At 39.6% G+C, this 14,993-nt stretch overlaps 1 protein-coding gene across 8 annotated transcripts in view; it reads right to left on the reverse strand.

Moving 5' to 3' along the window:
- tcf12 (transcription factor 12) overlaps nucleotides 1-14,993 on the reverse strand; it is a 244,847-nt gene that overhangs the window by 104,340 nt on the left and 125,514 nt on the right. For 7 of the 8 annotated variants that reach the window (XM_052040335.1, XM_052040333.1, XM_052040331.1 and 4 more), the window contains one exon: nucleotides 11,194-11,258. In XM_052040335.1, the coding sequence (XP_051896295.1) occupies nucleotides 11,194-11,258 (65 nt within the window). Of the gene's footprint in view, nucleotides 1-10,454; nucleotides 10,503-11,193; nucleotides 11,259-14,993 lie in introns of those variants that run through there. The other variant, XM_052040339.1, reaches the window with a different exon arrangement.

Here is a 14,993-nt window from a genome sequence, read left to right on the forward strand (position 1 = left end):
GTCTCAACAGGTCCCTATACAATTGCAATACCAGATCTTCACTCTTGTACGCAAATATTCTTTTGCAGTAAAGGCCAACATACCATTTGCTTTCAAAACTGATTGTCATATGCATTCTTATTTCTAGTGATTTGTGTACAAGGATACCCAGATCCCTCTGAACTTTAACACCTTTCAATTTCTCACTACTTAAAAACAATAATTCACCTTTTTTTTCCTACCAAAGTGGATAACTTTGCAATTTTCCACTATTTCCATTCACCATGATCTTGGCTATTCACACTGACTGCTGTATCCACATTAGGCTTCTCTATATCCTCCTCACAGCCCACAATGGCCCCAACTTTATGTAATCAGCAAAAGAGGAGACATCACACTTTGGTACCCTCGTCCAAATCATGATCTGAATTATGAACAGCTAGGGCTCTATCAACAATCCCAGCAGCACCCAACAAGTAATGGATTCCCAACTCACTGATCTATTTCCTTAACTAAAGAGTATATTAACCCGAATTTCACATTAGTTTTGGTTAAGACCTCGTGTCACTTTACTAAAAATTCAAACACAAAACATCCACTGGTTCCCCATTATCCATTCTGCTGGAAAAAACTTAGAAAATTTTAGATTTGTCAAACACAATCACCCTTCCATAAATCTGTATTGACTTCGTTCAATCCCATTATCAATTTCTACGTGTCCTGTTACAACATCTTTAAAAATAAGATTTCAGAGTTTTTCTTACTAATAAAGGGCAAGATGCCTGGTTTATACTTGCTTGTTTTCTCTCTCCATCCTTTATTAAGCAACAGGGTCACATTTGGTACTTTTGAATCTGAGTGATAGCATTTTAGAGTCTATGACCAATGCATGCACCCTCTTCAACAACAGGTCTGGGGGATTTATCAGCATCCACACTCCCTTCAATTTTCCCAATGCTACTTTATTTTAAAATTAATGCTGATAACTTTCACTCCAAACTGTTGTTTTACCACAATTTCTGGCAGATGTGTTGTCTGTAAAGACGAGCACAAAATTTATTTTCTGCCACGTCTATTCTCAGTTATAAAATTTCTTCTGTACAGGACTAACCTTAACTTTCATTCTTTCCCTATCTATTTATAAAAGCTTTCCTGTTTTAGGTTCCTGGCCAGATTACTCTCATATTTTACTTTCACATTAAATTCTTGGTCTTCCTTTGCTGAAATCTGAAATTACATCAACCTCATGCTTACTGCTTCTTCTGGCAGCATTATAAGCATTTCCTTTGATCTTTTCATATTGGCAACAGTTGAACCACTTTTCCTGTTAGGGTTTTACATGTTAAAAGAGAAACTACTTCTAAACCATGCCCCAAACAAGTTCTCAGTAAAGGGAGGAAATACCAAATCTTTGGACATTGAGGAAAAGTCTGAGTGAAAGCATAAGTCAGCAATTAGAGAACCACAGGTTAATCAAGGACAGCCAGCATAAATGAGTTCTGGAAATATCATGGCTCATCTATTTTGCTACCTGTCGTCAGTTGGACAAAAAGAGGAGCTTGCTCAACATTATAGAAAAGTAAACAAATTACAGTGCTAAACACAGTAGAAAAACTTGGGGACTATTGAAGACACTGGCTGAATTTAAAAGGAAATCAGAAAGGTAGAGTGTGCATGAAAAATGTACTGCTAGTGAAATCAGGAAAAAATCCTAAGATTTTGAATGATTAAGTGGAAGGGAAGAAGATATGAAGAGTATTGACTATAGCTTTAGTCACAAATTGGACTCTTGTTTGGTACCTTCTTCCCTTCCACGTAAAAAATTAAGAGTGTGGAAAAGGAGGATGTAGCAAGCTCTGTGAATGTTTTATGTCTATACAGATAATGACAAAGAAAGAAAACACAAGGTCTTGGACATGATGAACACTGGGGGGAAAGGGGACGGAGAGAGAATCTAACATCCTTGAAGGTGAATAACAAAGTTAACATGGCACATGCTCTGACCAGTAACCTCCAACCTGCTCCTGCCACAGCTGTAGAACCACAAGACACCATATATATTACTGTTATTTCAAAAAAGGCATCAATTGACAGACAGTTTAATACAGGTGGTGAGCAAATTATTGGAAGAAAATTCTGAGAGGAAGCATAAATAAGCAATTGGATAGCACCTGGCCACTGTAAATTGCCCCATGTATAGGTAAGCGGTAGATTTCAGGGGAATTGATAAGAATGTGGGGAGAATAAAAACAAAAGTGGGATTACTGTAGGATTAGTATAAATGGGTGGTTGATGGCCAGCACAGACTCTGTGGGCCAAAGGGCCCATTTCCATGCTTTATGTCTATATGCCTGCCAGCATGTACGTGTTAAGGAAAGATCATAAATAACTAAATGTAGCTAGATTGTAATGATAACCAGAGTCTGCCAGGAAGGGACTGTACATGCAAACATAGGAGTATATCCTTAATTGGAAAACAGGCAGGGGAAAATGGTATAAAAACAAAATCAAACACCATCAGAATTCATGTAGTATTTGTAACAGGATAGGTTAATTAATTGGAGACAAACTGCAGACATTGCAGTCTGGAGCATCAACCATCCCTCTGCCTTCACAGATGCTGCCTGACCCACCGAGTTCCTCCAGCAGCTTTTGTTTTGCTCCAAGTGAATTGTGCAAATGGAAATAAGTGTGTCCAACTGCCATTACCGAGACATGCAAAGTGACTAAGGTTGGAAATTAAACATTCCAGTTGCTTGATCTTTAGATGAGATAGACAAAAAGGAAAGAGAGGAGTTCTAGCCCTGATAATAAAGGATGGGATAAACTAGTAGACAGGAAGGATTAAGTAAACCTGTTTGAGTAGAGCTATGAAACAGCAAAGAACAGAAAAACATTGATGGGAGTTGTGCATTGGCTGCTCAACAGCAAGGGCGAGAAGAGCATAACAAAAGAAATTAGGAGGTGCATGTAACAGATGTAATACAATCAAGGGTGACTTGACTGAGCAAACGAAAATAGCAACAAGAATATGGAGAAATGACACAGAATTATAAGATATTGTTTTCTGGAATATTAAGTTGAGGAATCAATGCCTTCAGGCCACTTCAGATTTAGGATTGTGAATTGAGAATGTGCTAATTGAGAATCTGGTAGTTAAGAGGCCTTCAGGGAACAGTGATCATAATATGATAAGTTTTATACAGAGATTGAAACTGACTTAGTTCAGTCTAAAAGCAGGTCCTTACATATGAAGTGCACATAGGCAATGGTATATTTGGAAACTACATTTAAAGCTATGATAATAAAGATAAGTAATAACCAACACTGAAGAACTAACACCATGCTCAGAAATACACTGCTTTAAAGCAAAAATAAAAATCAGGAAAGTTGTCCAGCAGGGCCCACTTAGGCTAGATCAACAGAAAGACCTTATAATATCAAAAAGGCAAATGGCCCAAGGATTAGAAAAATATCAGAATTCAGTAAAAGGGGTTCATAGAAAAATATTGCACAGTACAGGCCCTTCGGCCCTATATAGACCTACTCTATGATCAATCTAACCTTTCCCTCCTACACAGCCCATAACCCTCCATTTTCCTTACATCCATATGCCTAAGAATCTTTTAAATGTCCCTATTGTATCAGCCTCTGCCACCTCTGCGGCAGTGTGTTCCAGGCACCCACCACACTGTGTAAAAAAAACCTACCTCTGACATCCCTCTACACTTTCCTCCTCTGACCTTAAACTGGGTGTCCTCTGGCATTGGCCATTGCTGCCCTGGGGAAAAGGTGCTGGCCTGTCCACTCTATGTCTCTCCTAATCTTATACACCTCTATCAAGTCACCTCCCATCCTCTGTCACTGCAATGAGGAAAACCCTAGCTCGTTGTAACTTTCTCATAAGACATGTCTCTAATCCAGACAGCATCCTGGTAAATCTCCTCTACACCCTTTCTAAAGCTTCCACATCCTCCTATAATGAGGCAGCCAGAACTGAACACAATACTCCAAGTGCGGTCAAACCAGAGTTTTGTAGAGCTGCAACATTATACATGGCTCTTGAACTCAGTCCACCAACTAATGAAGGCCAGCAAATTAAATGCCTTCTTAACCACCCTATCAACTTGCGCAGCAACTTTGAGGGATCTGTAGACGTGGACCCCAAGATCCCTCTCGTTCCTCCACACTGTTAAGAATCCTGCTATTAACCTTGTACTCCGCCTTCAAGCTCGATCTTCCAAAGTGTATCACTTCACACTTGTCCAGATTAAACTCCATCTGCCACTTTCTCCGCCCAACTCTGCATCCTATCTACATCCTGTTGTAACCTACAACAACCTACTACACTATCGACAACATCTCCAACCTTCGTGTCATCTGCAAATTTACCAACCCATCCCTCCACTTTCTCATCCGGTGCAGGGAAGTCATTTATATATTAAAAAAAACACAAAGAGCAGGGTTCCAGCAATAGATCCCTGTGGAACACCAGTTGTCACCGACCTCCAAGCAGACTACACTCCATCTACTACCACCCTCTGCTTTCTATGGGCAAGCCAATTCCAAATCCATGCAGCCAAGTCTCCATGGTTCTCATGCCTCATGACTTGCTGGATGAGCCTACCATAGGGAACCTTGTCAAACACCTTACTAAATTTCACATACATCACATCCACCACTCTACCTTCATCAATCAGTTTTGTCACCTCCTTGAAAAACTCAATTGGGCTCGTGAGGCACAACCTGCCCCTCACAAAGCCATGCCTACTATCCCTAATAAGACTATACTTCTCCAGATGCTCATAAATCCTGTCCCTAAGAATCCTCTCCAATAGCTTGCCCACCACTGACATAAGACTCACTGGTCTGTAATTCCCAAGATCATCCCTATTATCTTTCCTGAACAAGGGAACATTTGCCATCCTCCAATCCTCTGGTACCACTCCCGTGGCCAGGCAAATATCATCATCACTGCCCCAGCAATCTCTGCCCTCACTTCCCGTAGCAACCTGGGGTATATCCCATCCGGCCCCAGGGGCTTATGTTTTTCAGAAGCTCCAACACTGCCTCTTTCTTAACCTCAACATGCTCCAACACATTAGCCTGTTCTACGCTGACCTCACGTTCAGCAAAGTCCCTCTCCCTGATGAACAGTGAAGCAAAAGTATTCATTAAGGATCTATCTCTAGGCATATGTTTCCCCCTTTATCCCTGAGTGGTTCTGCCCTCACCCTAGTCATCCTCCTGTTTTTCACGTATGTGTAGAACATCTTGGGGTTTTCCTTAATCCCATTCACTAAGTTCTTCTATATGTTCCCTTCTAGCTCTCCTAAGTCCCTTCTTAAGCTCCTTTCTGCCTACCTTATAATTCTCAAGAGCGCTGATTTTTGCTTCCTAAACCTTAAGTATGGTTTTCTTCCTCTTGACTAAATGTTTCACCTCTCCTGTCAACCACGTTTCCTTTACCCTACCATCCTTTTCCTGCTTTAGTGGGGCAAACCTATCCAGAACCCCATGCAAGTGTTCCCTAAACACCTTCCACATTATTGCGGTGCATTTCCAATAGCATCTGTTCCCAATTTATGCTCCCAAGTTCCTGCCTAATACCATCGTAATTAGCCCTCCCCCAATTACAAGCTTTCCCATATCACCCACCAAGAGGTCCGTCACCTGACCAGATTCATTGCCCAGCACTGGATCCAGTATGGCTCTCCTCTAATCGGCATGTCCACATACTGTGTCAGGAATCCTTCCTGAATACACCTAACAAAACCTGCCCCATCTAAACATTTTGCACTAAAGAGGTGCCAATCAATATTAGAGAAGTTGAAGTCACCCATGACAACAACCCTGTTATTTTTGCACCTTTCTAAAATCTGCTTACTTATTTGCTCCTGTGCCCCGGTGGCTATTGGGGGGCCTATAGAATACTCCCAAAAGAGTGATTGCTCCCTTCCTGTTTCTGACTTCCACCCACACCGACTCAGTAGACGATCCCACCGCAATGTCCCCCCTTCCTGCAGCTGTGATACTATCCCTGATTAGCAATGCCACTCTCCCCACCCTACCCCCCCACCCCTCCTTTTTTACTTCCCTCCCTATCCCTTTTGAAACATCTAAACCCTGGTACATCAAGCAGCCAATCTTGCCATTGTGACAGCCAAGTCTCTGTAATGGCCACAACAACGTAATTCCACGTGCTGATCCATGCTCTAAGTTCATCACCTTTATTCTTAATACTTCTCGCATTAAAGTAAACACATTTCAACCCATCCAACTAACTGCATTCATGACCTATCCACTGCCTATCCTTCTTCACTGTCTCTGTGCACATCGCATCTACCTTTACACCAAGTGCTCCATCATCTGACCTAACACTCTGGTTCCCATCCCCCTGCCCGCTTAGTTTAAACCCTCCCAACCGCTCTAGCAAACCTGCCCACAAGGACATTGGTCCCTCTCAAGTTCAGGTGTAACCTGTCCCTATTGTACAGGTCATACCTTCCCTAGAAGAGATTCCAGTGATTCACAAATCTGAAACCCTGCCCCCCTGCACCAACTCTTCAGCCACGCATTCGTCTGCCATATCTTCCCATTCTTACCCTCACTGGCACGTAGCACAGGCAGCAATCCAGAGATTACCACCCTTGAGGCCCTGTTTTTTTTAGCTTCCTTCTGAATTCCCTATATAGCCTCTTCAGGAACTCATCCCTTTTCCTATCTATGTTGTTAGTACCAATGTGGACAATAACTTGTTGGCTGCTCATTTTCCCCCTTAAGAATGCTGTGGACTCAGTGACATCTCTGACCCTGGCACCTGGGAGGCAACATACCATCTGGGAGTCTCATTCTTGTCCACAGAATCTCCTATCTGTTCCCCTAACCAATGAATCCCCTATCACTACTGCACTCCTCTTTTCCCCCCTTCCCTTCTGTGCCAGAGCCTGACTCAGTGCCAGAGACCTGGCGTCTGGCTTTCCCCGGTAAGTCCCCCCCCCCGCCCCCCCACCCCCCAAAACATTATCCAATAACAATACTTGTTATTGAGGGGAACGGCCACGGGGGTACCCTGCACTGACTGCCCTTCCCCATCCCTCTCCTGACAGTCACCCAGCTACCTACATCCTGCAACCTAGGCGTGACTGCCTCCTGGTAACTCCTGTCTACCATCTCTTCAGTTTCCCGATGATCCGGAGCTCATCCATCTCCAGTTCCCTCACGCAGTCTGTAAGGAGCTGCAGCCGGATGCAATTCTCGCAGGTGTAGTCATCAGGGAAACTGGAGGACTCCCTGACTTCCCACATCCTGCAAGAGAAGCATACAACTGCCCTGACTGCCGTTCCCACTGCTCTAACTGTGCAATAACAAAGTAAGGAAGAAACCTTATCAGAACCTCACCTTAGCGTCCGCTCACTTCCTTTGCCTCTTCTCACTGAAGCCTCGAGCCAAAGCCTCAAGGTCCCACTCTTACACGGAGCCATTTCTACTACAGCCGCTCCAAAATAGCCACTCCACTTGACTCTGGCTTCTTTTTATTAGATGCTGCCAATTAGCTAATTAGCCAATCAATTAAGTAACAATATGCAAGTGTGCCCCTTTTAGGGTTCTGCTCAGTGAAACTCCCACAAGTCCCACCTTCTTTATACTCTCACTCCAAGTTCAAGGCAATGATAAGAAAGTTGAACATGAGTATGCTCATGCGAAACACAAAATGACAAAGATTTCTATATATATTTTAAAAAATTTTAGCTAATGGGAGTCCCATTCAAACTAAAAGAGAAGAAATGTCATTGGGAAACAAGGAAATGGTAATAAAACAAGCATTTTTGTGTCTGCCTTCATGGAGCACAAGAAATTTCCTGGAAATAGCAGAAGACAGTAGTAAATGAGTTCAAAAAATTGACAATAAAAAACTAGAGGTGGGGAAATTAATATGATTGAAAAGCAGTAAATCCCCATCTTCTAAAATTCCACAGATTGGAAGGCTGCAAATGTAACACCATTATTTAAAGAAAGGAGGGAGAGAGAACATGAGCGACCACAGACTGGTTAGCCTGACATCAGCTATAGATAAAATCCTGGAATCCATTACTGCGGAAGAGGTAACGGGGCACTTGGAAGATAATAATATAAATTGGGCAATGTCAGCACAGATATATGAAAGGAAAATCATGTTTCACAAATCATTTGGATTTTGCTGAGGTTGTAACTAGCAGAATAGATAAGGGGGAAAAAACTGGACCTTCATTCAGAAAGGTGTCACACCAGAAAGTATAAGAGTACTGGGAACATAATACTGGCATGGATTGAGCACTAGCTAATGGAGGAAAAAAAACAGACAATTAAACAGGTTATTTTTGGGTTGGGAGACTGTGACCAGTGGGTTGCCGCAGGAATTGGTGCTGGGCCCCAGATGTTAACAATCTACATCAATGATTTGGATGAAGAGACAAAATGTAGTATTTCCAAGCTTGATGTTGATATAAAGCTGCTTGGAAGTGTGGCTGTAAGAAGGATGCAGAGCAAGTTCAGGGGAGATAAAGATAGTTCAAGTGAATGAGAAATAACATGCAGATGAAATGCAATGTAGAGAAAAGTAAGATTTGATAGAAAAGGTTTTTTTTATGGTGAAGGTACAGAAGGACCTGTGTGTCTTTCTACACGAATCCTTGAAAGTTATCACGCTGGTACAGCAAGCAATTAGGAAGGAAAACAGTATGTTGGCCTCTAACACAAGTAGTTTTGAGTACAAACTTAGTAACATGTTGCTCCAATTATATAGAGCCCTGATGAGACCACACCTGAAATGCTGTGCACAGATCTGCCCTTCACCACAAGGAAGGATACTTCTGAGAGGGAGTGAAAAGGAAATTCACCAGACTGAATCCTGGGATTCAGGGGTGGCAGTCTATCTTTTGGGAATAAACAGATTAAGTCACAGTCTCAAAATAAGGGGTCAGCCACCACAGACAGAGTTGAAGAAATTTCTGCAAAGGGCAATGAACCTTTAGAATTCTTTATTCAGGAGGACTAAGAATATGCAAGAAAGAAATCAATATGATTTTGGATGTTTTGAAAATCAGAGATATGGGATTAGTACAGGAAGGCAGCACTAAAGGATCAACCATAATCTCATTGAACGATAGAGCAGGCATACAGAGCTGTGTGCTTCTTATTCTTATATTCTTTTATGGTTACAAGCAAAGTTGATGAGGGAATTGTATTTGATAAGATCAACATGGTTTTCAGTAAAGTGTTTGACAGAACTCTACACAGAAGACTGATCGGGAAATAAAAACATTGTTGATTAAAAATTGGTCAACACAACGATACCTAATGGACATGTGACCTAAAGTGGCATATGAAAATCTATCTGGAAAAGGGTATGATAATGCATTTGGGTTGTGCATATAAACACTTGACAATACACCATAAAATGGCTGGCTATGACCAAGTGCAGAGTAATCAGGGGATCTTGGAGTGCACATCCACAGATCCCTAAAGGTGGCAGGATGGATAGATAAAATAGTTGAGGTGGTTTATGGCATTCCTGCCTTTTTCAGCTAAGGCATGGAACACAAGAGCAGGGAAATCATACCAGAAGTGTATAAGACACTAGTCAGACCACAGCTAGAATGCCATGTACAATTTTGACCAACACACTACACTAGAGATTCAAAAGAGATATACAAATACAACACAACTGCAGAAGAATTAGAGGGGAGTTCAGGAAAACATTTCTTCACTCAAAGAATAATGGGGCTCTGTAACTCTGCTTAAAAGCACAAGAACCATAATCACATTTCAAAGATGAGCTCTTGAAGAGCTGTAACCTTCAAGATGATGGACTTTCTTTACTATGCTTACATCTCCAATATTTCAGTCAATCATCTTAACCGCAACATCGCTATCGTCCGTACCCCTTCCCCTTTTTTGTGCTGATGGCTGCAGAATATTCACTTACAACCTGCCCACATCAAGTGCCTCTGGACATAAACTCCAAGGACGCTTTGTGCCTCCACATACTCAATATCCTCCCGATTATCGTTTATTAGCTTTTGTTGCACTGCCCCAAAGGTTTCAGCTCACTTCTCTGGATTAAATTGTGTGTCATTATTGTCCAAATAAGAGTTACTCTTTCCTTCATTAAGCTTACGTATTTAAAACCTCTTTGGGTCTTCTTTTGATTTTACCCAATTATTTTTTTTTCTTTTGATTTTACCTCACCATATTTTCATAGCTTCTCTTTCTTAATTTCTTTTTCAATTTCACTCATTTCCTTTTGATACTCTTCCAGTACTTCTAATGTATTAAACTCTCCACTTGTGCTTTTTTTTTTGCCTCATCCAAACACATTGTCATCCAGGGGCTCTTTATTTGTAAGTGCCATCCTTTTTCTTTGTGGGAACATATTTAGCCTGAACTCCTTGAATCTCCTTTTTAAATATCCCATTACTCTGAGACCAATTTACCTTCTAGTAGCTGTTTCGAGTCCACTTTTGTGACATCACTTCTCAGTCTAGTAAAATTGGCCTTGCCCTAATTCATTGTTCTCCTGGCAATAAAAGATATACATAGCAACATGGAGTCCACAAATTAATGCAAGTGATATTCTTCTCCTTGTCAATATGAAGGAATTCTAAAAGTGTAAGGGTTCCACTGCTACGATACTCCAAACAGGGTAGAGATGCATTTCATTTTATCATCTTTTATATTTATGCTATTACAGGATTTGATTAGCCAAATAATTATGGAAATATAGCCAGGGAAAGAAAATAACTATAGTTTTTTTTACAATTTGAGTCAGAATAGGATAGAAACTATAAAGTTATAGTTCCGAATGTATAACTCTGTAACACTGTCAGAAGCCTCCACATGCATAGAAACCTCTGAAATATTTTATCAGAAACGATGCGATGCATACTCTCAAAAACAATAGACTATATAGACAAATTTTCTAAGTAAAAATAATGCTGTGAAGTTGAACATGAATAAATCACCAAATTTCTATATGATGGCTCTCGATCTTTGTCATAGGTACAGGTAGGACAGAAATGATTCCATATACGAGAAATCTAAATAAAATCTCACATGCAGTTGCAACCTGAATAAAGCCAAAACATTAACTGTGCATTCTTCAGAATTACATACTGAGTGTTTGCAAAACATACTGTCAAAACACTTTAGGAAATATGAAATGCATAAACTTACTTGACATACTGGTATGCCTGGATCGCGACTGTAAGGCGGAAGGGATCCCCTCTCTGAAACTTTTCCTAGAAACAAACAGGAGGCAATTAGTGTACAAGACCTTGTGCTACAGATTAGAAGAAAGAGAACAAGCATCTTTTGGGCACTCAAAATGACACAACACTGATTAATGAACCTAAATAAGGTTACACTATTAAATGTTGGCAGAGAGATCTGGGTGTCTTCATTCAAATAACTAAGAAAATTAGCATGCAGGTACTGTTAGCAATAAAAAAGGTGAATGGAATGGTGGCCTTTCTTGCAAGGGGTTTCTTGCAAGTATTAGAGCAAGGAAGTTTTGCTGTAATTCGTCAAGTCTTTGACGAGCCCATACCAGGAGTGTGCACACAGTTTTAGTCGTCTTTATCTTAGCAAAGGTACAACTATCTTGGAGTTAACACAATTAAGGTTCACTGGATTTATTCTTGGGATGATAGACTTCACCTCTGAAGGAAGGTTGAGCAGAAATGGGTCTATAACTGTTGGAGTTTAGAAGAGTAAGAGGATATTGGATGAAATCTACAGAAGATATTTAGCTGAATTGAAGGCATTACAAATTGTATGTAACCTTACAAAAATCAAATATTTAATCATTATTCCTACAAAAATAACACTGATGAATAGCTAAAATGGTAAACTAATTTTTTAGGACATGGGGAGAAAAGTCTTTAGAAGAAATGCATTTGATAAAAGGAACTGCCTATCACAAAAGATTAAGTACCATTAGAACTTGATCATTTAATACAGGCTGTTTCTACAAACATGAAGTGCACTATCAGTTTGCAAAATCTATAAAAACAAACCTATAAATTCACAGCTGCAAACAGATACTCAAAGTTAAATCAGTTTTTACAGGCCATGCAAGCACATGTGCTCTTACAAGTACAGGATAAAAATGTTTAAATTTGTGCACTTTTAGCTTTTTAAAATCCATAAAACCTTATCCCAAAGGAATTTATCATTGAGATTTTTGCCATGTTTTCCATTATAAACATACCCGAGTCAATTTTCCATACATGGGCTAGTTTTCAATATGTTGAAAACATCTGATGCTGTAAATAGGTACTCCAGTGATTCAAAAAAGCCACAAGGGTTCAAACCTATGATATAGATTCAATTTGTTAGCAGCAGGAACTAAAGAAAATAAAGCCATGGATAAAGGTGACAATGCACACAAGGTCTTGGAAGCTGGAAATGGTTGACTGCTTTCAAAGACAAAGGCCGAGTAAGGTTTGAAATATTTATCTTTCCTCCAGAAATAATGCTATTTTAAAGGGTGAATCATAAAAATTTACAGCCCAGAATTTGCCATTCAGCCCAGTGCCAGCCAAAAGAAATCTTAGCTTAGCTGTTCAAAGTATGGAAGTCGATGGAGACTGCTGAAGGTCAGGAGGGGGAAAAAAACAGAAGGAATGATATAGGCTGGTAGCATACTACTTTCCTTTTCTATTTCCCAGAAACACAACTAAAAAAAATCACCTATATTTCAAAGATTTCTTACCTATCCTTTCTCACTACAGATGCAAGAAACACTTATGATGCAATAAGCTCTTCTATTTCCTGTATATCTGAGATATGTTTCAAAAATTCTCTACCAAAGCAACCTGGCTTAAAAGGAGCCACAAAGCAAAAAATAAACAAAATAAGCAGTTTATGTAATAATTTGAAACACTGTCCCAATAACTAAAGTAAGCAATTTTTCTGTAAACTGTGTAAAATGTGACACATACCTTTTAAGAACACTAACAATATCTTAGGCAGTCATTACGCAAGGAGGCTAAGTAAAATAAGCACTCAAATTCAGAATTCAAAAGACATTTAAAATTCATATTAATGTCAGTGAAACCAAGTTCATTATACTATTGCTCTGAAAAAGCATTTTTTAAAACTGTTTTAACAACAATTTATAGTTCCCTAATAGAATCAATGAAAATAAAAACAATTTCTCTGGCACAACATTTTTTTTTACTGAACATCTGCTCCAGATATGGAGATCAACTATTAAAACAAAATGGCCACTATAAATTACTCCCTAGTCTAAGTAAACAGTAAAAGAACCAAACAGCAGTTGACAATCATGTGAGAATAAGTCATATGGTTACATGGGACAATGGAACAGGTATAGGATCTGCTGGGGCAGGCATGTACCCAAAGGGCTGAATGGCTTCTTATTGGCCATATTAAGCACAAGTATTTTGATATCTTCCCTGTAGATCTTTTCTGCATTTTGATACATTTTCCCCACACCTTACCTACTTTTCAATTCGACCCTTCTCAAAATTAACCTTAATATTTGCTTTTTTAAAAAATGTAATATCCTTATTAAACTGTGGCACAAAACTTTTATCAACTAGTCTCATTGTATACTACGTGCCCTTCATCCCACTGAAACAGACAACTTTCCACGTATGAGCGACCTTCCTATTCTCCCTAACAAAGTGTTCAACTTCATCCGCTAATCATTTGCTCATTGTGGAAATTTATTAATGTCTTCCTTTATTCTCACCCTAATTGTTACCAACAAATTTAGAACATTTTAGGTTAGAGTCTAAGTTGTTGATCCTTGAAGTAAACCACCAACAATTTCCTTCTTCTAATGTCCATAGTCACTCTTCACTCCCACTCTGTCCCAAAGTCAGCTAGCAACCATTCTGCTATCTGTGACCTGATTCAATATTCTCTGACCTTATTCACCAGAAAATTATAGGATACCTTACTGAGGGCCTTGTGAAAATCAAGAAAAATACTTACTGCTTTACCATTATCTTTGATCTCCTCATTAAAATTCAGTAAGATTTTCCATTTTGAAATCTATTCTGACAATTCATTATTATACTTTGTTTCCAGACGGACTTCTATTTTTTCCTTTAACAAGGATTCCATCATTTGTCCTGCCACTGATGTTACACGAACTGGTTAATAATTCGCTGGACCTACCCCAACTTAAATATAGAAATCTGCTTGTCCCCTGGGACCATTCCTTTCTTCTAACAAATTATTAAATCTATGCAATAATGGCTCTGCTATCTCTTTATTAGATTCTTTTAGAATGTGTGGATGTAATCCAGCTGGACTGTGAGATTTATGCTCTAAATTTGATTCGTTTATTTAGTATACTCCCCTTTTCAATTTTAAATGCACAGAGCCGAGGAGTCTCACAAGTCCTTAGAATGTGCTTTTCTTTTAGCAGAATAGATTTTTCCTGCATCTCCTTGCACTTTCTACCAAGTCTTGCATACATTTCAGGAACTCTATTCCCTTATTTGCTTTAACTACCTCCTGTGATAACTAACAGTGGGGTAGTTGAAATCTCCTTTACTCTTCTTATTAAAAATAAACTCTTAATTTGTCTGCATATTTCTTTATCTGCCTCTTTCCTACTATTTGGAAGTCCACAGACCAAGCTTAATGGTGAGAGTGACTCTTCACATCTTTTATTGCTATCTACCTGGATTCCACTTTTGTGTTCCTCATTGTCTCCCAGAAACCACAATCCATTGACCTAGCCTTGCCATAAGACTAGACGAAATCAAAGTCTTGATTATATTCCACCTCTCTTTTCAAATATGTTATAATTTTCCATGCTCTACATCTTAATACTGATTTTTGTGTTTCAGTATTCCTCAGTACATCTGGCTCCTCCCAGCGCCTAACTGGCTTCAACTCCCTTACTTTGCTCTACTGAGTGTATAATTGGACAGTTTAATAGCATTTCCCCACATTTTATGGTTAGCCATCCTATTACGGTCCGATTGCAGCAA

Source organism: Pristis pectinata, chromosome 28, assembly GCF_009764475.1.
Source record: "Pristis pectinata isolate sPriPec2 chromosome 28, sPriPec2.1.pri, whole genome shotgun sequence".
Lineage (NCBI taxonomy): Eukaryota > Metazoa > Chordata > Chondrichthyes > Rhinopristiformes > Pristidae > Pristis > Pristis pectinata.